This window comes from Alternaria ventricosa (assembly GCF_023758065.1).
Source record: "Alternaria ventricosa strain BMP 2768 chromosome Unknown scaffold_38, whole genome shotgun sequence".
Classification (NCBI taxonomy): Eukaryota; Fungi; Ascomycota; class Dothideomycetes; order Pleosporales; family Pleosporaceae; genus Alternaria; species Alternaria ventricosa.
Genome location: NW_026055718.1, coordinates 85,807 through 112,580, shown reverse-complemented (window position 1 = coordinate 112,580; position 26,774 = coordinate 85,807). Strand labels below are relative to the sequence as shown.

General features: G+C 53.6%; 11 protein-coding genes across 11 annotated transcripts; 6 read left to right on the top strand and 5 right to left on the bottom strand.

Moving 5' to 3' along the window:
• Nucleotides 1-125: 125 nt before the first annotated feature.
• On the top strand, nucleotides 126-1,874 carry J4E93_010936 (uncharacterized protein; the record flags this gene model as incomplete). The annotated part of the gene is made up of 1 exon (XM_049348812.1): nucleotides 126-1,874. The coding sequence occupies one exon, from the start codon at nucleotides 126-128 to the stop codon at nucleotides 1,872-1,874; it is 1,749 nt and encodes a 582-aa protein (XP_049194045.1).
• A 334-nt stretch (nucleotides 1,875-2,208) lies between these two features.
• J4E93_010935 (uncharacterized protein) lies at nucleotides 2,209-3,091 on the bottom strand (the record flags this gene model as incomplete). Its single annotated transcript, XM_049348811.1, has 2 exons — nucleotides 2,209-2,724; nucleotides 2,906-3,091. The coding sequence occupies 2 exons, from the start codon at nucleotides 3,089-3,091 to the stop codon at nucleotides 2,209-2,211; spliced, it is 702 nt and encodes a 233-aa protein (XP_049194044.1).
• Nucleotides 3,092-3,665: 574 nt separating this feature from the next.
• On the top strand, nucleotides 3,666-5,537 carry J4E93_010934 (uncharacterized protein; the record flags this gene model as incomplete). Its single annotated transcript, XM_049348810.1, has 1 exon — nucleotides 3,666-5,537. The coding sequence occupies one exon, from the start codon at nucleotides 3,666-3,668 to the stop codon at nucleotides 5,535-5,537; it is 1,872 nt and encodes a 623-aa protein (XP_049194043.1).
• A 1,545-nt stretch (nucleotides 5,538-7,082) lies between these two features.
• Nucleotides 7,083-7,764, top strand: J4E93_010933 (uncharacterized protein; the record flags this gene model as incomplete). Its single annotated transcript, XM_049348809.1, has 2 exons — nucleotides 7,083-7,668; nucleotides 7,718-7,764. The coding sequence occupies 2 exons, from the start codon at nucleotides 7,083-7,085 to the stop codon at nucleotides 7,762-7,764; spliced, it is 633 nt and encodes a 210-aa protein (XP_049194042.1).
• A 2,221-nt stretch (nucleotides 7,765-9,985) lies between these two features.
• J4E93_010932 (uncharacterized protein) lies at nucleotides 9,986-11,570 on the bottom strand (the record flags this gene model as incomplete). The annotated part of the gene is made up of 2 exons (XM_049348808.1): nucleotides 9,986-11,380; nucleotides 11,565-11,570. The coding sequence occupies 2 exons, from the start codon at nucleotides 11,568-11,570 to the stop codon at nucleotides 9,986-9,988; spliced, it is 1,401 nt and encodes a 466-aa protein (XP_049194041.1).
• Nucleotides 11,571-12,037: 467 nt separating this feature from the next.
• J4E93_010931 (uncharacterized protein) lies at nucleotides 12,038-12,821 on the bottom strand (the record flags this gene model as incomplete). Its single annotated transcript, XM_049348807.1, has 2 exons — nucleotides 12,038-12,682; nucleotides 12,732-12,821. 2 exons carry the CDS (start codon nucleotides 12,819-12,821, stop codon nucleotides 12,038-12,040), a joined length of 735 nt encoding a protein of 244 aa, XP_049194040.1.
• A 1,464-nt stretch (nucleotides 12,822-14,285) lies between these two features.
• TIM9 (protein transporter tim9) lies at nucleotides 14,286-14,654 on the bottom strand (the record flags this gene model as incomplete). Its single annotated transcript, XM_049348806.1, has 3 exons — nucleotides 14,286-14,480; nucleotides 14,531-14,600; nucleotides 14,647-14,654. 3 exons carry the CDS (start codon nucleotides 14,652-14,654, stop codon nucleotides 14,286-14,288), a joined length of 273 nt encoding a protein of 90 aa, XP_049194039.1.
• A 1,093-nt stretch (nucleotides 14,655-15,747) lies between these two features.
• On the top strand, nucleotides 15,748-19,014 carry J4E93_010929 (uncharacterized protein; the record flags this gene model as incomplete). The annotated part of the gene is made up of 3 exons (XM_049348805.1): nucleotides 15,748-15,913; nucleotides 16,064-16,219; nucleotides 16,271-19,014. 3 exons carry the CDS (start codon nucleotides 15,748-15,750, stop codon nucleotides 19,012-19,014), a joined length of 3,066 nt encoding a protein of 1,021 aa, XP_049194038.1.
• Nucleotides 19,015-21,232: 2,218 nt separating this feature from the next.
• On the top strand, nucleotides 21,233-22,393 carry J4E93_010928 (uncharacterized protein; the record flags this gene model as incomplete). Its single annotated transcript, XM_049348804.1, has 1 exon — nucleotides 21,233-22,393. One exon carries the CDS (start codon nucleotides 21,233-21,235, stop codon nucleotides 22,391-22,393), a length of 1,161 nt encoding a protein of 386 aa, XP_049194037.1.
• A 781-nt stretch (nucleotides 22,394-23,174) lies between these two features.
• On the bottom strand, nucleotides 23,175-24,776 carry J4E93_010927 (uncharacterized protein; the record flags this gene model as incomplete). The annotated part of the gene is made up of 1 exon (XM_049348803.1): nucleotides 23,175-24,776. The coding sequence occupies one exon, from the start codon at nucleotides 24,774-24,776 to the stop codon at nucleotides 23,175-23,177; it is 1,602 nt and encodes a 533-aa protein (XP_049194036.1).
• An 822-nt stretch (nucleotides 24,777-25,598) lies between these two features.
• J4E93_010926 (uncharacterized protein) lies at nucleotides 25,599-26,717 on the top strand (the record flags this gene model as incomplete). The annotated part of the gene is made up of 1 exon (XM_049348802.1): nucleotides 25,599-26,717. The coding sequence occupies one exon, from the start codon at nucleotides 25,599-25,601 to the stop codon at nucleotides 26,715-26,717; it is 1,119 nt and encodes a 372-aa protein (XP_049194035.1).
• Nucleotides 26,718-26,774: the final 57 nt, after the last annotated feature.

The window sequence follows — 26,774 nt, the reverse complement described above, 5'->3', positions numbered from 1 at the left end:
TAGAGACGTGGCGGCCACCGTTTCTTCATCGATGCGTCTCCAATTTGGACAATACTTAACCCCAATGGCGGCACATTTCGACATACCAACTCACACCGCGACTACATCGGATTTCTTATGTCGAGATGGACACGACGAGCGATCACAGTTCCGCCTCTCTTTCTCAGGTGCCCACCATCAGGGTGACAGAGACTGATGCAGTCTCATCGGAGCAGCTCCCGATTCTTCAGCAACGTACTCTATCTCTTGAGTCAAATCCATGGTTCAGCAACGAAGCTCTGCCCGACCCGAGATCGAACAATCCGCGTCATTCTTCTGAGACATCTCCAATAACGCCCCAGGCGGGATCAAGAACACATCCTGAATCGGCACTCCTAGGTCTTCCGCGCGAAATTCGGGATATGATCTACGAACAATACGTATCAGACATAGACGGCTTCGTATACGATCCGAAGACCCACAGCTTCATGACTACGAACGGCGAGCCTGTCAACATCCCACTTGCATACACCTGCCGCACCATCTATGATGAACTATGGAAGCGTGTCTGCGAGGTCAAAAGCATCATTTTCTACACAGCCTTCTCCGAGGAAACACGCCAAGATGTTGGCCTATGGCATGGTGGCCTCCACAAACTCGACCTCTACAAAGACCACCTGGCAGATCTCATGGCTCGCCAGTTCTTGACAGGGGCTCTGGAAGACGAGATCGCGGCCCGTTACCCACAGTTCAAGCCAATCCTCGCCAGATGGCGATCGAAAATCGAGGTCACTGCGGAATCTGAAGGCCACGATTGGGGTGAAACACCGTCCATCTACCGCGACTTCATCTGTCATACCTTGGAAGCCATAGCGAAGGATCCGGATTTTGTTCTGACAGGTGAAAGATGGGTAAACGGTTTGTGGATTCCACAAGACAAAAACGTTGTTTTTCGCAACATCTTCGAACTGATCGGTCTGCGTCCTGAGCCATGGAATATACCGAGCGAAGAGGAGGTCAGCCGTCTGAGCAACCTCTCTGGCGTGACTACGGAATCATCTGGCGTGGTCGCAAACGAACATAGGTTTTACCACGGAGATGCAAACTACAGATACTCCGCCGCTTCCATTGCGATCAGGTTTCTGGAGAACCCTCCGACGATGGTGCGCAAGCACATTCGCAATATTCGAAGCATCAAACTGATAGAAGACCGGGAGTCGATTGCGCATCCAGAGTGCCACGTTCGGGGCCTCATCCGTTACTGCCGCGACATGCCCAGCCTACGCATTGAACGACGCGTCGATCTTTGGATGACTGCGTATCCTTTCGACAACCCTAGATATCAACAACTGCCTTTTGCTCATGCAAGTACCTTATCCCGTCGAAGGCGCGTAAACCCTGAGTGCGAAACAAAAGTAATCGCGCGCTGGATGACTGAGGCAAACGCCTTGAACTGCCTGGGCATGCCACCCGGCGCCTTCACACTGCTGTTCGATGGCGACCCGTACCCGGATCTCTCTCACTACGTCTTCCGCACCGTCTTCCAACGAGATGTCGCTTGGCAAATAGCTTTGGACATGAGCTACACCGTTGAGGACGGACTTCCCGAGCCTTCGTGGCTCAATCGGCGACGTCGCGATGGCTATATGTACGAAGACATTCCGCAACTAGCACGCAACATGAACCTCGGAATTGGGATTATACACTGCAATTTCGATATTGGGCGTGAAATCGACCCCAAATACATCGTTTTGCAATGTCAGGGTATGGATATTAAGGGCTGGAAGAAGAAGTGGTATAGCCACCAGATCTCTTGGAGTAGAGCCGACATGCAGCCTTTTCACCCTCTCCCCGACTGGCGCGCCCTGAGAGGAGAACACTTGATCCCAACATGATCACATTGTGGTTTGGAGGTTTGGCGAATTCATGGTATACGTCAGTATACGGGAACGAATGGCTGGATGGAGCGGTGGTATGAGCAACAGAATCATTGACAGTCAGGTAGTCATCAGCCCTGTCCCATCTTCAAGGTCTTTGGAAGAACGACCAAAGACATGTCGTTCTTCCAAAGACCTTGAAGATGGGACAGGGCTGATGACTACCTGCCTGACCTTAAGAGTAGATCACTTGATCCCGACTTGATCACGACGTTATCCAGACCCTGATAGAAATGATGACATACATGCCTCATATTTCACATTCAATCATGATTCATATCCCCTTATTTACTTATTTCCCCAACGTCAAAAACAGCCTGTCGCCAATATCGCCCAGCCCGGGCTTAATCATGCCCTTCTCATCAACCCCCTTATCACAGCCACCAACCCACACCTCAACGCCCTCCTCCCACTCCCCGCACGCCTTCTGCAGCCCCTCTTCGGTTGCCAGAATAGCAACAACGATAATCCTCTTCACACCCCAGTCCTTCAGCGTGTCAATCGCCGCCTGTGCCGTCGCACCCGTCGCAATGATGGGATCTACAATAATCGCGAGCTCTGGTTGGGGCTTGGTCGAGCCAGCTGTGTGCGGGGTGTGGTAGGGCAGGTTATTGTAGTATTCTACGGGTTGTAAGGTGGATTTCTCGCGGTAGAGACCGAGGTGGTGGACGGGCACGGGCATGGGGAGCAGGGAGGAGAGCGCGGGGACCATGGAGAGGCCGGAGCGGAGGATGGGGACGAGGGATATGGAGGTTGGTGAGGGGGAGGTGGTGGTTGTGGTGTATTCGTAGCCGAGCGGGGATTTGTCCTAGAGACGGCATGTTAGCAGGTGGTATGGTATGGTATAGCATTGCTGCTATGGTTGTTGGCTGGGTGATTTTGATTTGGGGATATGGGAATCCTTCTATGTATATGTCACAAAGTACCACCCCACTTTGTGACATGATGTGACCGGGTGAATGTAAATGTGATGGACTGGGTGAACGTACGGTGCCTGCCTGTTGTGCCTTTAGGCCAGCGGCCAGAGCCTCATAGCCGACCATGAGAGCGAGTTCATGCACCAGGGTCTGCGCATCTTTGGACCCTGTGCTCGCGGATCGGAGCTGTGAGAGCTTCGCCTGGAGACATGGGTGTGTTGAGACGTGGGCGTTCTTGGGGAGGTTGATGCCAGACATGGTGGATTTGCAGTGTAATTACGTAGAGAAGATACAGTAGTATTGCAGGTCTTGGTATTCTGGAATATATAGTCGTTGGTTCAACTTGACACCTACTTGTCCATTCAAGAAGGTGCATGAGACAAGCGCGTGGTCACGCCTAGCTCCCCACATGCCGGCGATAACAGATGCCATGGCGTCGGGCGCCTCCGTGACACGAAACCTTGTCACGCCTCGGCAGGTGCAGTGCCGCTAGACTGGGGAGCCCCTGCCAATCGGAGAAAAAGGAAGCGCGCGCCATTCGTCCCATTATTTGCATAAGCAAAGGTTACTGAGATTTGACCTTTTCTTATTTGGCGCAGGAGGGAGGAGAGACGCGAACGAGGGCTGATATACGTGTGCTGTCTTATTCTCGGGCATCGCCACTTTTGTCCCGGCATCATAGAAAGCAGCATGGCGCGTTACTCCAAGTTGCACACGGCGTCTTGAGCTGAAATTATACACTACAAAGTTACGGGTGACTGCTGCTCATCTTGGGACCCGCACGTCATTGCACATCGAAGCTGCATGCACAAACGGGACCAGGACGGCAGCTATGGCCAACGCTGCACTCGACGACGACGATGTCCCCACCAAGCGCGAGTCGCATTTCAACAACCAGCGCTCGTCGCTGCGCTCTTCCACCCTCTCCGAAGAGTCTGCGCACCGCCCGGAACCGCGATCTCGAACCCGCAGCGACCTCCGCCGCCTGCACGACTTCAACCTCGACCTCGAGAGAGTCCACTCGGAGCACGCGGATAGCGAGCCATTGCCCTCGCCTACCTCGACCGCCTCGCCCGCACCCAATGTGCCGTATACGCGACAGCGGAACCATTCGTACAGCAGCGTGAAGCGGTGGGATAAAAACGCCGGGAAGCACCGTTCGCTCAGTACGGTTTCCTCGCGAGCCGGCGAGAGCAAACACGACGACGACCTCCTAGGAGCAGACTCCTGGCTTCATCTCTACAACGATAACGCGCATTCGCCCAACCTTCCCACGCCATTGCGCACACCCAGAACGCGAGCGCAGAGTAGGGCGTCACAGAGAGAGAATGCAGGTGGTGGTAGTCCGGCATCTCAAACACATCCACACCGATCGAGAAGACCCTCTTTTCCACTCGGACGAGTAGCGCCCGGTGCTGCATCAGGGTCTCAGCTGGACATTACGGCCCTGCCCAGCATGTCGCCCGTTCAAGAAGACGGCCACGACCGCACCCACCGCTACGACGATCACCACACCGACGCAGAGCACTACTTAAGCTCCAAGCGCACCCCTGGGCAACAAAAAGTATCGAGGTGTGCCACGGAGCTGTACACCATCTCCTACCTCATCTTCTTCTCCATATGGGGCACGCTAGCTCGTCTGGGTCTACAGGCCCTGACATTTTACCCCGGCGCGCCAGTCATCTTCTCTGAGCTATGGGCCAATGTCGCCGGCACATTCATAATGGGCTTCCTATCCGAAGACCGCCGTCTCTTCGCCGCGGAATGGGGGAGTCGCAGTAATAGTAATGATGGCGAAGAGAAACTCCCCGAACCAACCGATTATCCCGCCAACGACATTGAACACTCGCAACACAAGGCGCGACATGGAAAGATCAAGAAGACAATACCGATGTACATTGGTCTGGCAACAGGGTTCTGCGGCTCCTTCACCAGTTTCTCGAGTTTCATGCGCGACATCTTCCTCGCGCTGTCGAATGACTTGAAAAGTCCTATCAATCATCCCTATCCTGCGGGTACATCTACACCATCTGTGACCACCACAGTCCCGCGAAACGGCGGATACTCCGTCATGGCCATCCTAGCCACCATCATGATAACCATAGCGACATGTTACTGCGCCTTACACATCGGCGCACACCTCGCTCTCGCACTCGACCGCTTCACACCCAGCCTACCCTTCCGGTTCACCCGCCGGGTCTGCGATCCCATTTTCGTTATACTTGGCTGGGGCGTATGGTTCGGCGCAATCATCATGGTGTGTCTGCCTCCCTACTCAACATGGCGCAGTCAAGCCCTCTTCGCATGCGTCTTCGCCCCCGCAGGCTGTCTCCTCCGCTACTACATCTCCCTCTTCCTCAATCCCATCGCGCCGTCTTTCCCGCTCGGCACCTTCACCGTCAATATCTTCGGTACTGCGGTGCTGGGTATGGCATACGATCTCCAGCACGTGCCCCTCAGCAGTACGGGGTTGGTTGGAGGTAGTGTGGTGGGCTGTGCGGTTCTGCAAGGCATTCAAGATGGGTTCTGTGGCTGTTTGACGACGGTTAGCACGTGGATTGTGGAGATTGATACGGCGAAGAGGAGGAGGAGTGCGTATCTTTATGCGGGTGCGAGTGTGGCGGCCGGACTGGGGTTGTTGGTTGTGGTTATGGGGAGTGTGAGGTGGACGGTGGGGTGGGAGGAGATGTTGTGTGTGACGTGAGGACTGTGTTGAGGTGGTCCTTCTACAGCTTTTGTTCTTCGTCGCATTTATGGGGTTGGATTGTTCGGGGGTTATGCGCATGATATGATGGGTCATGAGACGGTAAACGGGGATCTCACTGGTTATACGATATATGATACGACAAACGGGGGACGGCGATGTTTTTGGCATTTACACTTATATACCCATGCAAGATAGAATCAACTTTACTCATATTCCTTAAGCGCGCCCTCCTCTTTCCACTTGGTTTGTTTACTCGGCGACTTCTCTACTCTGCTCCGATACTAACTTCAACTGTGAGTACCTAGGTATGCATCCTCAGCGCCTTGTCGAAACGCACTCTCGGTAAACGTCGCGGATCGCCTGTATCACTGTCGCAGTATGTTCAACGTATCTTTTATTTACAAAGCCTGTTGGCGTTTGCTCGCAAGAGTAGGGCATCATGCTGTAGTTTTACGATCGCATTGGCTGTAAGCGATATCTGGTCGAAAACCTTTGCTCTGTGACACCCTAGACGTCTTCGGTGAAGTTATGGCGTTTAAGCACTCTTACAGATGATGTTGGGGCTGCACAGAGTGCCCAATTTGTTCTAGCTCGTAGTCCTGATCGGTGCCTGCCGAATGTACTGGCTGGGAAAGAAGTTCAGCCTGATCGTGACATCATCTCACCTGCACTGCCCGCCTGGTCAGGCTACACTGGGAAACAACGCTCACCTGCCTCATCGCAACACGGCTGAGCTCTCTTTCACTTCGCTTCCAACGATTGTTTGGTGAGATCATCTTCAAACGAGAGGGCCTATTGCGCCTTCATTGTCTCTCTACCCTCTGATCACACCCCTGCCTTCTGGTAGAGTCCTGGACGGGCGGCTGAACCAATGAGCGGTCCGCCGGAATGCAACTCCCTCTGCGAGCGCTGCAGCCTTCTCAGTTTCGACGATGGTGCCATCGGGGGCCAGGAAGTTGTGGGCGAAGATGGTGTTGCGCGCCTGTCCTTCCCGGAGTCCAAAATCGAATTGCGTCCTACAGATTGGCAGCCAGGGCGAGAAATCCCCTTTGACCGACCTGATTATCGACTCGCCCGCCTTGATTGGAGGCTCGGTGAGAATCTGCCTGACATGCCTCATTTGTTGCGTTCTTCTCAGCTCGGTTGTGCATTCTGTCGAGCTTTGCGCAAGTCCCTAAAAGAAACACTCGCGGAAAAGGCGAAAACCTATCCAATAGACTATGGTCTACTGAGTTTGGTTGCGTATCTTTCGCTGATCGGTGAAGATATAGAGGGGCTGGTGATAGAAGGGACTATTACTCTGGCTGGGTTTAACATTGTTTTTCAGACTATGTTCCCTATCGAGGCAGATTCTAGTAAGTCGCATCATTGAATCAGATCTTAGGCCGCGTGTACTAAAGGGTGTCCCAAGACTGTTGCGAGTGGCTTAAAGTCGAACCCTCGCGAGATGGTTCGTACTTAGACCCTATGACCATTCGGAAGAGTCGTCAATTGCTCGATCATTGCACGTCAACATGCCACCCTGAGACTCCTACCTCTTTCATGCCTACCAGGCTCATAGACGTCGGCCATGACACATCCGATGTCTCACGCTTAGTTTTGTCCTCCAACATCGGCAATTCCGAGCAAATAAAGTACGCTGCCTTGAGCTACTGCTGGGGTGGTGAGAAAGACGCCGAGTCACAATTCAAGACCGAAAAGGTGTCTCTGGAGCACAGGTTTGTGGGTCTGCCTAGCGAACTCATGACGCCAACTACCAAAGACGCTATCTTGCTTGCAAGGGCGATTGGCCTTCGCTATCTTTGGATAGACGCTCTTTGCATCGTGCAAGACGATGAAGATGACTGGTTGCACGAGTCCTCCCAGATGGATCTAGTATATCGCCACGCATTTGTCACTTTCTGCAGCCTCAACTCCGATTCATGTCACGAGAGTTTCCTCAACCGAGCCCCTGCGGTGAGAGTCCCCTTTCAATCAACGATACGAAAAGCCACCAAGGGCTCTTACCTGATCGGGTTACGATCAAGAACGGGTGTGTATATGAACCGCGGAGATTACGACTGGGACTTGGCATTATCCAAGTGGAACAAGAGATGCTGGACCTTCCAGGAAAAGGAGATGTCTACTCGTGTCTTACTTTTTGGAAGCCAGAGAATGCATTTCACTTGTGCTAGAAGCAGATGGTCTGAAGGAGATGAAGCTCCCCGTGGCAGGTCTCAATTAACAGTAGGAGTCTCGGCCATAATCACCAGGTTCAGGGACAAGCACATGTCCCCTGGGGAACTTTACGAGTATTGGGATCGGTTAGTTAGACAATATGGTCATCGATCGGTGACGTTCGACAAGGACCGCCTTCCCGCTATTGCTGGACTTGCCCGCATGATAGGCGAAGCGGTGCAGGATCGATACCTTGCCGGACTTTGGGAGGGTGATTTACCCTACGGATTGAGCTGGTACAGTCCAGGTTCTATGCTTTCGCGCGGTCTTAAAGCTCACATACGGGATATTCGAGAACGGAATTACGTTGCCCCTTCTTGGTCCTGGGCAGCGTGCCCAAGTGTGTCGACGATGATTCGTGGAAGCGCAATGATTGAAGAGTCAGTTATAGTGGATGCCAACACTATCACTAGTTCTGATGATCCGTATGGACAGGTGTCTGGAGGATTCCTTCGAATCCGCGGGAGAATGGCTCGACTGCCGGACTGGTTAGTGAAGAACGAAGAAAGGCGGTGGTCAAATCGTTGGTTGGACCTCCTCATAGGCACCAACAATAGTATTTTCGCTATGACGGACTGGCTTCACAAGGATAGAGAAACAGAGCTGGAGCATCTCATGGCCATGCTTCTCTACCGCATCGAGAAACAGGATGGAGCAAAAGCGCCAACTCTGCGGGCTTTGTTGCTCTATCCTGCAGATGAATTGCAAAATTATTATCGAGTGGGGGTGGTAGAGTCCGAAGGACACGAAGGGTACAGTGAGATGAGAGGCTGGTTCGAGGAGAGCCAAGAAGAAACCATCTGCATTATTTAACGTGCAGACACTCTAGGATAAGAGCAGATATACCTTCACGGCATTGGAAAAGATGCGCGCATGCATCACCGAGAGTGTTTCCCAAGTACAGACCGATAGACATCCAGGAAGAGAGATCAATACATAAGAGGTGCTCGATCCTTCACAGCACCGATACACCCACACAAAATACACAGAATCGACCTCATTTCCGTTCTTCAACCACTCCCTCCCTACACTTTCGCTTAATCATCTTCCCTTTCCATCTTCATCACTGCCCTTCTCTCAGCATCTTCGTCCACCACCCTTCCCACATACTGACTTCCACCATAACTGTGCATCCTGAGCGCTTCGTCAAATCGAACACGTTGTCTACGCTGCTGATCAAGCGTGTTACTATAGCAGGCCTCTGGGGCAACTCCTTTCTCTGCGTCGTGCGCTAGTAAGATGGTAGAGGTGATGTCGCTGTCGGGAGTAGTGATGCGTATCACTGGCGGGGATGAACCGCGTGAGCCAGGAGCCATATGCACATCCTCCTCCTGTGCCGATAAACTTCCAGGGCTGAAACTCACTACTGCATGCACGCCCTCCGCCCTACTCCCATGACACTCTCCAGTCTCCTTCGCCCTCAGCCTCTTCTCATCCCCAACATCCCCACCCCTTTTCAACCACAACCTACTCTCTACAACATCCCTCCCGATCATCCCCAACTCCAGTCCTCCTATCGCTACCTCCCCTCTACCGTCATCTCCACCTTCCCCCTCTTCATTTTCCCGCTCATACACCTCCCCTTCTCCTATCCCCCTTATCTCCACTCCTCGCTCCATACCATCATCACGTCCACGACGCTGGGGATCAGCCATAACACGCGCTCGCCTTACTTGATGATAGTAGTGGCGTTGGTGATGTGGTTGTTGGGGTTGGAGATAGTAGGCGATGAGGGCGAGGATGGAGAGTATGAGAGCGGTTGCTATTACGGGTTCGATCATTGAGTTTTTGAGTGTTGGGGTGTTGGGCTATAGACAGAGTGCGGAGAGAAAGGGGAGAGAGTAGGGGAGTAGAGTTGATAAAGAGCGGCAGGGAGATGTGGGTATGGAAGTGTTGGTGTTGTGATGTGACTGCCGTGTCAATATTCTGACGAGGCCTTCGCTGATTAGACACATGGACATACGCGGGTGTAGGAAGATGTCCGTATCTCCAATTCGAGTTGTACTTATGACTTCAGCTGTAGCGTGAATATGTATGCGGCATTTCATGCTACAGCTCTTACACAGCACATGCTATGCATACCTCTTCTATATATACGAATCCTTCAAACTGGTATCAATTTACTCTTCCACATCAACCCAGAAATAGGCTAAACAGGTATGCCTCCTAAATCAAGATGAGAACACACAAAGTAAGTAGCCTACCGTCGATGTAGAATCCAGGTCTGTTCAATTCTCTTCTTGTACGAACTCCTCCTCCTCCTCCACATCCCTAACCCACCTCCCCACCCCATCCCCCTTCCACCCAAACACATCCTTCTTCAAACCCCCCTCCACAGCCTCCGTAACCTCATCACTCAACTGTCCCGTATAACAATCCCTACTCACAATCTCCGTCAAAGTCCTACACTCACTCTTCGCACCCCCCATCTTCCCCTGTCTAAAGAACTCAAATTCACCAATCTGCTTGTATCCCATACGCCACTCGGACCAGAAATCCGACGACTGAGCTTTGCGCCGCTTGCTCGCGTCGCTGAGGAGGTCGCTTTCGGGGCCAGGGGCGAGCTGGAAAGTGGCTTGTGTGATGGACGGAATCATGTGCATGCCGCACAGTACGGGCGTGAGGCCTGATAGCAGGGGGAAGACAGCGGTGAAGCTAAACGATGTAAAGTGGCGGCAGAATTCCGTTTTCTTGGCAAAGCTGGCAATACGGTAGAGGAGGAGTTCGAGGATGCGGGGCGGCACCATGAGATGGAATTCGTAGGTGCTGTATACGGTTATGGAGGAACCTTCGTTGTAGCCGAGGTGGTGCCAGGGTCTTTGTCGCAGGAGTTGGCAGCTGGAATACCGGGGTTCGCTATTTGGATTGTTGGTAGGTGGAGGTTCTTTCTGGAGGAGCTCGATGTAGTGCATCTTCATCTCGAAAGCCCAGTTGTCGTTGGTGCCCACGGCAGAATCTACCAGTGCGGCCATGGTTTTTGGTGGTGCAGCGACAACGATACGTGTAGGGTCTAGACAGGAAAATGTCTTTGTCCAAATGTCGGTGACTGAGCTCAGCATGTGGTCGTGAGCGGTGGATACATGCCACAGGTTGTATTCTTGATCTGTATGCACCACCAAGCTCTTGATGTGGCGTTTCAAATCATTCTGCATGACAAACTGCGTGAATTTGTCGAAATCCGTTGAAAGATGCGGGATCCACGCAGCTCGCAGTGTCGCCTTAAGGTGTTCGTCTCCATCCTGGATGTGGCACAACTGGATGAGCACGTCGTCCATAGCCGGCTCGAAAGCAGATCCAGAGGTACTCTTAAACTTGCTGCGAAGTTTGGTGTAGATCATGAACTCGTGGTTGCTCAACTTGGATAGCTCTCCTTGCATGCTATCAACGAGTCGCGCATCCATTGGTACCCATAGTGCTTCCTTGTCCAGTGCTATACGGGCGTATTGGAAGAGAATGGGGAGCGCAACCTTTCTCCACCTCCATGAAACTAGGGAGAGGGTCTTCAGGGGTATAGAATCAGAGTTCGTTAATTGCGAAGACGGCTCGTGGTGGAATTTGGTGATTGATGGGGCTTGGTCTGCGAGATGCAACGCGACTTGAGCCAACAACTCGTTCGGCAGCGACTGCATGATCGTGTGTGAATAAGTATTAGTACAAATGGCGGCCGCGAGGTTTGTGGTTGGCGAGGCTTGAGTGAAGCGTGGAGCATGCAGTTGAGGTAGTATTGCTAGAACGATTAAAGGTCCGAACTTGTGGGGCCTCCGGGTACGTCATCCCGCCTATGATTAGCACCCAGCAACCAGCAACGGCCATCGCAACTACCAACGGTCGCTTCACATGCTACTACAACACTACAATCCCATACTACCAGATTCACATAGGCATCTCAAGTCCGAAAAAAAGATCACGCCTCACAAGGATAACGTCTATTTATCCGGCGTACAAAAAAAAGCGTAAACAAGGTCGAACAGCGTACTCGGACAAAGTCTACAGCAGTACATCTTCATGTAGAACATTCTGGGTCTCTAGAGTTAAATCAATGCCATCTGAATTTGACTTCCGTTTCGTTATACTCATCCATCACACTTAAGTAGAGGGAAGAGACCTCCACCACCTCCCTTCCGCCTCCCCCACCCACCCAACGTCATCCCGTCTTTGGTCTGCACCAGCGCTGGAGATGTCGCAACCACCCGCTGCCTTTTGACAAGGCTACTACAAACCTGTAGCGCATATCCAAGGTCTTCACAAACAGACATCTACTATGCAAATACACTTTCATCCTAGAACCCCGCCCTAACAGCCCCATCCAACCACGCAACCCCCGCCATAACCCCATCAACAACCCTCACCCTACCTCCCTCCTGCTCCCCCAATTCCTCCACACAAGCCTCCCTAACCATCTCATCCATCCCCGCCATACCCGCGCAGCCCAGACAAATCGCACCCACTTTCCCTTTGCCCAACAACCTCTTGACCGCATCCTTCATCCTCTTCCTCACCTCCTCCGCCGGCGCATCATGCAGATCCGTCGCATTGAGCCCCGTTGTTTCCACGCCTGCAAACCGTTTCCCCGCGTCTGAGCCCGTGCCCAAAAAGGCGATTGTAGCATCCGTGAGGATAGTCTCCCAGACTTTGCCCGTGCTTACTATGCCGAATTTCTCGTCGGGGTGGATAGCTTGCAGGGAGGCACCAACACTGGCTTCGAAGATACCCGTGACAGGTTTCCTCGTATCTCTTATGGCGGGTTCTTCTTTGAGGAGAGGGACGAGCGGGTGTTGGCTGTAGCACGCGACGAGGAAGGCATCGTGGTGGGCGAGTTGTTGGCGGAGAGCGGGGAGGCAGTGTTGAACCGACTCTGCGGCGTCGTCTTCGTTGTTGATGCTCTTGGGGCCGGAGGGGGCGGTGAAGTACTCGTGAGCGGTCTGCTAGCTGCGGTTAGTTGCTGGGTGGGTGTGGTGAGTGGTGCTGAGTAACGTCTTTGAACTGCAGGGCGTCGACGAGCGGCTTCAGGCCGTTGGTCATTTGCTCCGTGGAGTTTGGGTTGATGATGAGGATGGACCGCATCTTGCTATATCGTGGGTTGGTACCGTGGCGATATTCACCCATTGGCTTTGCTTGGAGCTGTTTGCCTGGGCGGTTGCCCCGCCATGAGGTTTGACATTGTGGCGCGTGATGGATTTGGGATGTGGAGCTGTGACAAGGATGTGAGCGATGACGTCATGTTCCAGATTGTCTTGTTTGTTGTGTACACAGCCCTGGAGGACAGATGATTGCGCACGGCGAGTATGGAAGTGCAGTAAAGAACAAACATGTTGTATTAGGCTACTGAGGGTATTGTGAAGCATGAAACTGCGTCGCAGATGTATGCTCGTGGTATCGCCTAACTTCTCCTTGAATTACGCGCCGCCATGCGTATTCAATCGCTCCAACGCCGTCGCAAGAGGAAATCATCGAAATGTGGGATATGAAAGCTAGCAAAGTCAGGACTAGTCATCGTAGAATGTCGTGCAAAAAGCTTACAGGTCGTGAATCGTCGTCAAAGGTCGGCGACTAGCTTAGCGGAAGCAGCTGAAGCGTCCGCAAGAGAAACGGAAGGGAGCGCGACGGACGCCGTGACGGTCAGCGACAACACCACCACCTAGTATATTGTCAGCAACTGGTGCCTGTGTCCGGAACAGACGGCTCCAAAGCGGGCCACTTACCGGCGTGCTTGCCGCCAAAGCCCTTATGCCACATGAGACCCATGGTTGCTTGTTTGTTGGTTGGTAAAGGTAGAAGTTTAGGTTTGGAAGTTGGCGAATCGCTTTGTTTGTGGAGAGTTCTTGTTGTGGTGTAGCTGGAAGGTGATTGCAGCGCGTGTGTTATATAGGAGGTGTGTGGGAGGCTGGAGGGAGATTCAGGGCAAGAACAGGGTCGGTGAAGCGGTAGCTGCTGCGTCATAGGCTGGCAGCCAAGGGCTTGGGAGATGCAGCACAGCCACCGCTAAAGGCGATCATCGTGGAGATTGCAGCGAGCGCACACAGTACAGCCTCGATGTCTTCGTAGACCTGTGCGCGCTTGATTGGCCGCGTCTAGATTTCTTGAAGATTGCCCATAGTGCACTGAAAGTGGTGCGCCACAACACCGTATCTTAGAAGGGCCGAACTGGTGTTTCGTGGCACTCTCATGACGACGTTCGCGGCTGTGAACAGCTAGCATTGGAATTTGGGCGTCTCTAGCTTGTCAGCTGCGACTCGATTTGCACGCGTACAAACCGGCTAGCCATCTGCAAACACATTCACCGCACATTTCGTCCCAGATAGGCATTAAGCGGAGACATGTGACAGCGGCAACTGAGCGCTTATTGATTTGAGTGCAAGGTTGTAGCTTGCTTGACCAAGGCCATAGATCATAGCCCGCTCCCAGCCAGATTCCAGAAATGATTTCTATTGTACAGATGTCGTGATCCAAATAACATGAAATAGCCACCGCCGCCGCCGAGCCTGCTACCGGCTCATAGCTAACGACGTGCGCTCCTCTCGCAGAATTTTATCTTCCGCCCATGCCACCTTGTTGTGCCATGGCAGCGTTTTGTTCCTGGAAGCGGTCGCCTAATCGCTGGGAGCCCTTCATGTGCTTGTCGACGCATCGCATAACGCAGCTCTCTTCGCGCGAGGTGAGGGACTTGCTCTCGAAGCCGTTGACGCAGTGGTCGAAGCATTGCTGGACGAGGTTGGAGTACATCTGGATTGGTCAGTATTGTTATCGTGCAGCATAGAATATGGATGGCGTACGTTCATGAATTCCTTCATCTGCTTCTTCTCCATGCGCGACTGCAGCTCGCGCTGCTCAGATGCTGTGAGTCTACATGCGATTAGTTATTGTGATGCCAATTGGGGCAAGTACATACGACTCCATGATGCCTGGTCGTGTGTGGTGGCAAGATTATTGTTTACTGAAGGGTGGCTCGACGCGGAAATCTGGTATGACGTCGGGTGGTTGTCTGGATGCTGTGCTGACGAGCCTGCACCCAAAAGTGTAGACGCGAGCTAGGCCACTGGGCGGCCCGTCCACGCCCTCAGTCACCGAACCACGGGAAGCTGGCGTGGAGAGTTCATGGCAGCCGCACTCAGCGGGTTGAATCTGAACAAACCTGGGACAAATCTGGGAAGGCACTTTGGACAGAATGTGGCAATAGATGCGGCGTCTTTCATGTCTCGTCGTACCGATATTGTCTGGCTCCCGCTGCATGGCCGTACCAGTACCTGACCTGTACCTTTCCCCGCCAAGACGGTCGTTATTATTGGAACCGACTCCAGCATAGCAAAATAATAACACAATAACATCGCCTCTTAATGCCAGCTGCATCCCGCTACCCGTATTGATCGCCGCTGTATTTTGCCGTGGAGGGCATCAAGCCTCGCGTTTGTGTCTGTCAGTCAGGCGACGCCGTGCCGTCTTCCTTGGATGCTCACAATTGGCCCGCAGCCACACATCACGGCCGCTAACCTGCTGCTCTTCGTCAGTCAAGCAGCGGGCTGCCACTCGACTGCCTCGCCCCGACTGCGATCATTGCCCTCCCCAGACGCCGACCCTGCAGGCCCAAGTCGCCTCGAGCCACAGTTTCAGGCGCGCCTCGATATTGCGCCCGACCAGGCCGCTGAACCCTCCGACGACATCCTGCAGCTGTACCTGTACCCCTAACCGCCCGTCGCGTCCTAGACTCTGTCTCGCGCCAGCAGCTCGCTCGCTCTGCTCTTCCACCAGGAAAGACGTCAATATTGCACGATCCGCCTACAGGAACGCCGTTACGACCCCGCTGACATCTCGCGCACGCTCGCTACCTCGCTTCCTCGACTCGCTACCCTCCGACGTCACATAGCGGCCCCCAGACAGCTGCCGCCTGCCCACTTCGGGCCCACTTGTACCTGGACACCACGCCAGACGCTGCGCTCCACGACCGCCATATTATATTCTTGGAGCTGCGACGCTCTCCACACCACCGCCTGCCATGGCACCCGCAGGCACCCACACCAACCCCAACACGCCGCGCGTGCGCAATGGCGAGCCCCAGCCCGCCCCGTTAGCGACACCAGAACCTGCCTCGTCGCGTCGAGACTTGACATCGTGGTGGAGGCAGTTCAGCAAGCGCCCCGCGAAAAAGGAGGACGAGAAAGGTACGACACCACTGCCAGCATTTTCACATGTCGAGTCTGCGGGTTCAGCCTTGTTGGGCGGCTGAAGCCCAGCAATGCGCTGCGACTGTGCCTGCAGCTCCCCGCCTCTTCTTGTCGCGAACAATCACTGACTGTTGTGGCCGCACGTAGAACCCGCCCTCCCTGGCATCTTTGGTGTACCCCTCATACAAAGCATACCCTATGCCAACGTCGCTATATCGCTATTCAATGAGCACGGCGAGAGCTACATCTACGGCTACGTCCCAATAGTGGTCGCTAAATGCGGTGTTTTTCTGAAGGAAAAGGGTCAGTGAAACTAACGAATCCCATCACCCATCAGCTGTTAACAGCGCACAGCAACCGACGTAGAAGGCATCTTCCGATTAGCAGGCTCCGAGAAGCGCATCAAGGAACTCCGGACGGCCTTTGACACCCCACCCCGCTATGGAAAAGGTCTGGATTGGTCCGGCTATACTGTACATGACGCCGCCAATATTCTGCGCCGCTATTTCAACAATCTCCCGGAGCCTATAATACCGCTGCAACATTATGACCCGTTCCGGAATCCGCTCAAAGGCCATCAGGCTGAGGCGGTAGGCCCCAGTGAAGGACAGCAGCCCTCGGTCGGAGGCTTCGATCCCGATGCGGCTGTGCGCATATATCAACATCAGATCAAGGCGTTGCCGTCTTTGAACCGACAACTGCTGCTGTACATCTTAGACTTGCTCGCAGTCTTTGCCGCCAAGGCTGATGTTAACAAGATGACAACCTCCAATTTAGCTGCCATCTTTCAGCCCGGACTGCTCTCACATCCCCAGCACGACATGTCTCCCCAAGATTATCGTCTGAGCCAGGACGTGCTTATCTTCCTCATCGACAACCAGGATCACTTCTTGATTGGTATGGAGGGCACAGCTGTCGATGAAGGTACCGTCAAGCACATCGAAAGTGGGCCTTCTACCCCACAAGCAAGGACACCCACCACTCCCCGCAATAGTTCTGGCATTGGCCGGTCGGCTTCAACCACTTCGAGCGCTGGTGCAGAAAGCCTTCGCATGTATGGCGGCGTCCGCAGGAATGTATCCACGTCTTCGAAGCGTTCACGACACTCGCCCGCTGTTCCCAGCCCAATTGCACCATCATTCGTCTCGACCACGACATCTGGAGTGCATCGAAGCAATACGCTGCCCTCAAAGCGCTCTCCAGGGCTCGGGAGTCCCCGTTTCCCTGCTGCGAAGCAAGTCGGCCCTGAAGAGACTAAGAGCCCTCTTTCGTCTCCTATGCCTCCAGATGTTGCTGATGTTCCTGAGCATGTTGCCCCACAACAGGAGATGGAGTTGCCTATACGAACGAAGGAAGCCCCACAGTCGGTCGCACCCGCAGCGGAGCAAATACCAGCCACACAGCCTGCCGATCAGGAACTGCCACCGCCACAACGTGCGCAGACCATGCCACCGAACAAGATCGAGATGCCGGTCCCATACCAACCCTTTCCCCAACAGGGAATGGCTATGCAACCGGTAGAGCCCTCACATAATAGACCCGCGGTTACACCTGCCACCCACAACATGCCAGGCGGGTTCCCTCTGCCGTCTCCGGGCGTTATCCCACCGAGTCAGCCCACGACGCCGAACGTCGTCGCCCAGTCGGTCCAGAACCTGTTGCCTCCAAGGTCCACTACTCCAGGTCCACGTAGTCCTCAGCGTAGTCCTCATCACACGCCAACGCGTGAACGGTCAGAGTTCTTGGAAGGGCCTGTTGACTCAGGTCCGCCAATTGAGATGACTCCTGCTGTTCGTACATTTACCCAGATCTTAGCTAAGGTCGCTGCCTCCCCTCCAAACGAGTCCAAGGAAGCCAAAGATGGACGGAAACCGAACAAGCTCCAGAAGAAGAGGTTGCCGAATAGTATCAGCCAGAGTACGCATAGCTCTACGCACTCTCTTGGTGGCAGCGATTCAGGGTTTGGTGGTCAATTCTCTCACGGACCTCCTTCGCCACTGCAGCCACCCTCACTTCCCTTTGCGCATGGTCAGTCACATGCGAACAGCTCCAGAGAGGTTTTGCAAGATACAGGCTCCTCGCGGGCCTCCGGGAACACACTCAAGCCTAGCATGTCGCCTTCTGCTAGTTTCAGGTCTCATTCAACAGCAACTGAATACTCGGAAAACGAGCAACTGGAAGAACAACCAAAAGAGGAGAAGCGCAGCTTCTGGAAAGGTCATAGGCGTGGAGAAAGTAAGGCAACGCCGACAGCAAGTCAGACAGATCTCCACGGTTCGGTACCTGGAGCCGACAAGAGTATGAGCTCGTTCGCCAGTAGTTCCGGATGGACAGGCGGAGGACGCAGAAGTGGGCAGTACGAGTCGAATCACGGCTCTGAAACGTCGATGCTATTCGGTAGCAGTCCCCCTGATCACGACAAGTCCGACAAGAAAGGTGCATTCGACTGGTTCCACAAGCGCAGACAGGATCACAAAGAACGTTTAGATAGGAGAGAAAGAGCCAAGAGCCCACCGGGCAGCTCGAGTCATCTCCCTTCTCCACAGAACATGATGAATCCACAAGAATCCTTCGCCGTTCGTGGACGAGCACCAGATGTACCACCACCAGTGGAAGAGCCCCAACCTAAAGCAGACAAATCCAGCGACGTCACGCCTACCGGGATGAGTCCAACATTCCCGAATGTGCCTACGCCAGGAAGCCCGAAGCCCAGGATGAGTCCTGCCATGGCTCTGCGGACAGATCTCCCAGCTGCACTGACTGAACCCCGATCAGTTGCGCGATCTCCGGACAGGAATTCCAAGTCACCTGTCACTACAACACCTCCTGTGCAGCCATTCGCCAAAGCACCATCGCCCCTAAATGTCGACAGTACGCAGCAGATAGAAGGTGGCGCAGCGATCCAGCCTGAGGCTTCAGCAACTACGTCGGAACCCGTCCAGCCGGTATCAACACCTTCGGGCCCTCTTCACTCATCCTCCAATTCGACTACTACCGTCACTCCCCAGACGGTGAACCGGGAGACAAACTCTGATGCACCGCCATCTGATGGCCAGTCATCACCTCCGTTCGTCCCAAGAGGCGAGCCAGCGCCTTAGAGAGGCCGCGACAACCGCTGTCAACCTCAATGACGTACGAAGCATGAGTTTGGATGGATGTGTGGGAGTTAAAGGTATTCACCGATTCAGCTTGATAGGTAGAAATGTGCACAGCACCCTAGGCAGTCGATCATGGGTCGAAGAAAAAAGTATATGTGGCATGGGAGATTTTGCATACGGCATTTCTGCCATGAAGTGATGAAGCGTGCTAGCGAGCATTCTTTGAGCGTTGCGATGATGCATAGCGTTGTGGCACATATCAATGATAATTCATTCTCATTCTTCATGATTACTGTGTGACTTGTGCCAGAGCTTCAAATCATTTAACATGTCGTGCAAGGAGGGAAAAGCAATTGTGGTCAATGTCGAGATTATTCGAAATTGATCAATCAAACCGTACATATACACATCAGCTCAAGAGCACAGTAGGTGTATTGCAAAATACCCCACACTTTCATTACTACAGCAGAAAAAGCAACGTTACATGTTGAGTAGTGGAGTAGTCGAGTGCCGACACCGTTCAACGACCGCGCTGCCGTCTCTGCCGAAGTCCGCGTCCGCATCAATCCCTCAACATAAGCACAAATAGCTATAGCGTCGTGGCGACATAGACTCATAGTGCCATATGCCGAAATGTCTAGAATGTGCGTCGTTGCATAGCCAGTATATCCACCAGTGAGATGCATCTAGGCCACCGTAAATCGAGTCTTGCAGTGCGCGTTTTGATGTTGCTGATCTACTAGTCTCGATTGTGAATGCGCAGTCTCGCTCCCCAGCTCGGCGCTAGCCAGCGGGCGTGGGCTATTTATAATCGGAGACAGGGCATGATTGGAACGCAGGCTGGCAGCGGAGCGGAGTTGCAAATGTGTTCGATACGGTTTGTTAGTGGATAGTCGAGTGGATAGCAAAGGTGTGTGAGATACGAGCAGAGCGAGAACACGTCGTCTCGTCTTGCTTTAACACGAGAAGATGATGATGATTGCGAAAAGCAAAATTCAATATCATAGACGATGGTGCTGGACCAAGAATTCGAGATTGCGATGACGATGCCATTGCAATGCACATATCGCAGCGACTACCAACACGTCGAGTGCTCCGTGAAAGCCTCAGCAGGGTTTCAACATGCGAACAGAGCGACTCCGGCGAGCGAATTGGGACGTCCACCCCGATTATAGCTTGCCCGCCGTCCCCCGGTGGCTCGGTCCATGCATGACGTTCTGGCGTTCTGGCTTCCAACAAGCGAGCCCTGGAGGTCGCTGGTACTGGTGCGGAAAAGGCTCCAGGCTCCTACCGTTTCTGCAGTTGCAGGGGGTGTTGCATATACCGACCCCGAGGTTTACGTGCCAACTTTTTTTGGTTCGTGTTTCAAGGCCGAGGTTTCGATGGCACAATTGTCTGAAATCTGATCGGTTGCGTTGCGATAGGAAGGGCTGGTGTGAAGAAGTTTGGAACTCGGTGTGCGCGAACATTTACTAGAACTAGATGCACTCTAATAGTTCTAGCTGTCAGTTCAGTGGAGAGCACTGGAGCATGATCTTCAGCGGAAAATCGGAATGCTGAAGCTTGGCTTGTTTAGGGCGTGGTCAAGAGGCGAAAGTGACGATGGGATCCATGACAAACAGCGGGCCCAAACCTCGTGTTTCTGTCAAGTAAGACGCACCTAGCGGCACCTGTATCAGCAACGCCTTACCCAAAGATGCTTGGTGCTCAACTCGTACAGTAACCGTATCGCCTTCTGCCTTAAGGACTGATCTGCCGTTTCTCCTCATCACTATCACACGCTTCCAACGCCTTTTTTACCGACTTTACGGTCACGACTCCGCTTGTTTCGACTGACTCTTGCGAAGACTACACTCGTTGTTGAGATCACTCCGAACGACCAAACGAATAATTACGCTCGCTTTCTTTTCCTCGTCGGCAAAAAGAAACGGGAACGTTGAACATTGGAAATATACAGGCGGCTATCGATTATCGGGCTGTGGCGTCAGACACCTGCAACCCAGCCACTCGGAAGCGACAGATTCTGTGTAAGCCTGCTCTCCAGTCTGCGACGTCTTCGCAATCACATCAGCCCATTGCGCTTTACGTTCTTTTTCTTGTACACAATTTACGGCCTTGATTCCAGTCATGACGATGTGCTAACACGCTTGTCGCAGTTTCTGTTCTTCTTTGCTGAGAATCCACCTTCGCTTTCGTTCCGCACGCCGATTCCACTACGATGCGTTCCTTCTGCCAGCTGGCCGTTTTGGCCCTGCCATTGTTCAGCACCACCGTTGCTGCTTCACCAAACAGACGAGACGACCACCCAAAGACCATCTATGCAACTGCACAAGAAGCGTTCCAGGACTTGCTGAACGCGCTGCCAGAAGAATCTCTTCAAGCAGCACTGAGCGGACTGAAGGACTTCAAGAATGGCGTGTTTGAGTCGCACCACCGCGGCGTCGAACATGTCCACGAGAACAACCCAGCGCTCGCTACAAAGCTCATTGTCGACGCTGTCAACGACCTGAAGAAGAGGCAGGCGCCGGGCAATGGCACGGCTTCTGCCACTGAGGCTTCAACCCCACAACAGACAACCGAGGACGCGCCTTCATCACAGGCGAGCGAGGCCCCTCCGCCAGCAGTCGAGACCACCGTAACGCAGGTCCAGACGCAACAAGGCACCACAGTCACCCAAGTACAAACCCAAACACAGCAGCAGACTCAACAGACCCAACAAACTCAACAATCCGAACAGCCCCAACAGTCCCAGCAACCCTCGGACGACGCACCCCCGTCCACCGTCACCAACACGCAACAACAAACCACAACCCAACAAGCCACCACCACCGTCCGCCAAACTACCACCCAACGCCCCGCCATCATCCCCGTCGAAGCCACCATAACCCAAGACGGCACAACCATCGTCCGCACCACGCGCGTCCTCTCCGAAGTAACCGCCTCCGTCCCCGTAACCCTCGTGCGTACAAACTCCCAAGGCAGCACCGTCACGCAAACCGAAAACCGGCCCGCCGTAATCCGCACAACCACCGATTCCGCAGGCCGCACAACCGTTACCACGTCTGCGGCTGACTACGCGCCTACCGCCGGTGAGGTGCAGACTGCGACGGATGAGGCGGGAAGCACGTTTTTGACTACGTACACGCCTGGTGGTGGGCTCGTTAGCAGCATCAAGTTGATTACGACGACGGATGCGGAGGGGAGGCCGAGCACGATGACGAGTTATACTTTTGTGGATCCGATTCAGGCGACGCAGGCGAGTGGGGGTAACGGCGGGGACTCGACGGAGCAGCCGAGTGTGCAGACGGGTGCTGCGGGCGTGAATGGCGTGCCGTTTGCTGGCGCTGTGGGCTTGGGCGCTATGGCTCTGTTCTTTTAGATCAAGGCAAGCGAGTAAGTCGTATGGCCTTTTCCTTCTTATCAGCATGATGATTAGGATGGAGGGAGGAGAGGAAAGGAAGATGGAAAAGAGGGTATATATAACGAGAAACACGACTGGCTTTGCATTTTCAGGCTTTTTTTTACTACTTCGTTTGTATATTAGCGACGTCGCTCCTTTTTTGTTCGGTTCGATTGGCTTGGAAGATACCCGATACACGCTCCTTTATGATTTATATATATACGGTGGATGGATTTGCAGTTTGAATTTGTAGTTGGAAAGGGGAATGGATGTGCATATATGGTATTGGTGTTTGGTGGGATGGGCGACTGGGTAATATCTTGGTATACATACACGGAGCGGAATACTGCTCTTTACTATCCTTCGGTATATATAATACGACAGTACAGATTTTGAGAAGATATGATTAGATTAGAGTGAATGCTGTGAGTGACGCAAGAGACGTACAACGGCATTTTTGAGAGCTATGGCTGAGTTTCTACGGCGTGATATGTATGAATCGAAAGGTATGGAATTTGTAGATTCTGATCTGGAATAGCTACAGAAAGAGAAGAAATCAAGGGGTATTGATGTTAAATCAAACGCCAAGTGTGCCATGCTCAAGTAACTATCCCACCTTGTTCGATCGCTCACCCTACGCTTCCGCTGTCCAGCTCTAGTATAGAAAACCAGGATAACATGTCCAAAGACCCATATCCTCCAATCCCCTCCCATATGATACAAACTCAAAAATCACCTCCAATCAAATCCCAGCCCGCCCTCAACGCGCCTTCGTAGCAATAAAATACTCCACACTCTCCCCCGCCCAACTAACGCTATTCGTCCCACTCTCAAACCTCTCCTCATCAAAAAGCCCAGCAATACTCTGCTCATTCCTAACCCCCTGTTTAGCACCCCCACCAAAACTCTCCAAACTAACGACTTTACAGCCCTGTTTGAGGTCGAGAAACTTCTGCAACAGCAGATTATTCAGCGTCTCGCCAAACACCTTGTTGTTGACCAGCACAACGTCAGCGCGGCGGAGAACAGCGTCAATCTCAGGGCTTTCGAGGAAATCGCCTTCGATGAGCTCGATGCGGGGGAGGGCTATGTTCCACAGTTTCGCCCGCGCTTTGAGTTCAGAGGCTTGTTCTGTGCCGAGCGAGGCGGCGAGCTTCATCTTTTCGATGCCCCAGCTTTCGGCGCCGGTTTGGAGGGCGGACTGGAGGACGACGTTGCCGACGCCGGAGCCGAGGTCGACGAAGGTGTGGGTGGAGTTTAGGCCGGTTTGGGCGAAGATTTTGTGGACGAAGGGGGTTAGGAGCTCGCCGTAGGTTGTTTCTTTGCCTTCGACTTTGCGGAGGCGGTGGGCATGCGGGGAGACGATGCGGTTGTAGCTTTGGGCGGTGATGCGTTTGACGAGGCTGAGGGGGATGGCGTGCATGTCGTCGAGGATGCGGGGTATCGTGCCGTTGGCGTATTGGTCTTTGATGAGCTTGTTGAACTTGGCTAGTTCTTGCTTGAAGAGTTCGGGGTCGTCTTTGGTTACGGCGCGCTTGAGGAGACGGACGGTGCCTTCGGCGTCGGAGGAGAGCTCGTTGGCGAGATCGGGCGGGAGGTAGTGCTGGATGATTTCCTCTATGCTGAAGTAGATGTCTTCCAGTGGGCTGTACTCCTCGTCCACCTCTTTCCTGGCTACTGCCTCGAACTTTTCGGGACGTGACAGGCTGGGGTATTGGAGTTCAACGGTGAACTTCTTCTCGCTACCGGGGAATGCGGACTTGTAGGCTTTCGCCCCATCGTCTTTCGTCATCTCGAAGCCGTGCTTCAGAGTGCTCTTCCCCAACACGGCCTTCTTCTTTCTAAATGCGGCGTTTTCTTGCGCCATCTTCATCATATCCGACGCGCCATTTGATGTGCCGTTCGCAGTTCCATTCGATGTGCCGTTGACGCCATTCGATTTCGCCTTGGCATCAGGCTCTACTATCCGTATACGTCGCTTCAAGTCCGGCTCGAGTGCGCGGTTCAGACTCATCGGCTCAGTGCTACTACTCGCTGGCCGCGTCTTCCGTCGCTTGACGCCCAGCCGACTGGTATCCTCATCCTCGCTCGACTCATCGCTGCTAGCCCATTGCGGCGTGTCGGTGCCTTTACGCTTGTTGGTCTCGACACGCGACACGGAAACCGACTTGCGCGCGGGTTCCCGCGAGACTGTTTGCGAGCGCGGCGTGGACTGGTATCGGTTCGCTGGCGGGCCGGATGCGCTGTAGCTGCGAGTGCCGTTGCCGGGTCGCGGTGATGGTGAGGGGTTCGCTGTGGGGGCGGGCGCCTTCTTGACGAGGACGGTTCTCGTTTTGATCTTGGGTTTTCCGGGGACGAACATGACGGCAGCGCCAAGTCAAAGTTTCTAGGTGAAAGCAGGGTTGTATGCAGAAGAAAAAACGGGGGATGAAACGCGGCGGGCCGGTGCAGATGTGAAGGAGCGTGTTGTGGCCAAGGGCAGCCGCAAGTGAAAAGAGAAGGACGTCGAAGGGAAGGCAGCAGGCCGGTCAGCCAATACGGGAGGAGTCGCACGCGCAATGGACGAGATACGTGACCCAGCGACGCCCCAAGCCTGTACGCCACTGCACGTCTTACCGGGATCGTCTCGCCTATCCGTCTTGGCACCCGTCCCTGCTTCTGTCTACCGACCTGACCTCGCATCACTCACGCCAAGTATCATCAAAGGCCCGATATCGTCAATTCCTGGACAGTCAATTCAATGGCAGCTCCAATTGTAGTGGTGCTCTCACTCAAATGCCGCCTTAGCACAGCCCACGCTACCATTCATTCAACGGATTGTTCGTAGACATCTGACGCTCAGTAATCAACACCGCCAGCTTCATATACTAAAGTCGTATCACACGACTCTCCTGTCTACCTACCACATTGAAGTCTTCTGTATGAAGATGATGAGTTATCAACAGCGTAGTCTTCAATATGCAGATCACCAATCAGCCAGCCAGGCCTCCTGTCTCCGTGCCAGCCCTTCACAGCAGTCTGATGGATAAGGTAAAAGTTCAGTCTCACCGCAATCATTCTACAACCTCACCTATCGCGCCCTTGCTCATCGTTTTAACATTCTCTCGTTACCTTGCTATTGTTATCTGCTGTCCTTTTCACAAAAGTCGATCTTCGAGAAGAGTCGAAAGCGGCTCCTCTTCTGATGCGTACAGTCACTAGTGAGCTCGTAGTCTGCGGTAACAACTCAAACATCCCAGAATTCAGCCGAGGCGCCTTGACAGAAAGCCGTTTAGACCATGCATTCGACCCCGGAGACACCATTCCAACGGGTACCTTCACGTTGGGTTTACTGGCAGATGCATCGATCGCACTCCGAAGAGAAGGCAGTGCACTGGAGATAGTGGACGAAGACTCATGCTCAGACTTTATGGGTTCCATCCCCCGATCACGACGCCACGCCCTAGACCCCAGCACCTCATCATCCGTCAAAGCCTTCCTCGCACCCCAGACAGATTCTCGCATCCCCCACGGCCCAGCCAATCAACCCCCAACCGACAAACTCCTCAAAACAGTGCCCACATCCCTCCGCAACCGCGCCAAATCGCTCCACGAACCTCAACCCCTGCCTTTCCGCTGGACCCTGCCACCCAACGCGCGTTTCCGCATCGGCGATCCGGAAGCCTTCGCTGCTTTGCAGGTCAAGAATATAGAGTGGTATGTAACTACCGGTCTACTAGTGGAGGACTTCACGGGTCTACGATGGAACGCAGGAAGCTACACGTATCTTCTGTATTGGCATGTAGAAGGCATGCCTACGCCCGACGGTAGTGCGGATGCGGGTAGGAAGTGGTTGAGTATCAACCCAGGTTTCATGCGCGATTGGCAGAAGGAGAAGTGGGAGAGGGAGTTTGGAGATGAGGTTCTAGTTGTGGAAGATGAGCCTGCGACGCCGATTGTTGAGCGAGAGGATTCGTGTTTGATCGACCACCCTATTCCTGTTGTTACAGTGGGTAATCGGCCGCCTACACCGAGTCGAGAGAGGTGTCTTCTTCCGGGATCGAAAAGCGCGTTGAGGAATAGCTGTCAGAGTAGGCCAGTGTCTCCTTCGCCGTCCTTCGCATCGGACGCTAGTTCTGAGTCTCCGAGGCGAGAAAAGAAGGTAAGATTACTGAGGGAGAAGCGGAAGAGGCTTGTAATGTGGGAAGCTGATGATGACGACGCTCTGCCGGTAGCAGAGGAAGGTAAGTTTGTTGAGACGATGGTGGATGAGGTGGACACTCTGAGTGATAATGAGGGGAGGACGGCGAGGAATTGGGGATGAGATGAGGAAGGAGAGATAGCTTGTTTAGGTGCTTTGTCAACACCGTTATATAAGCTA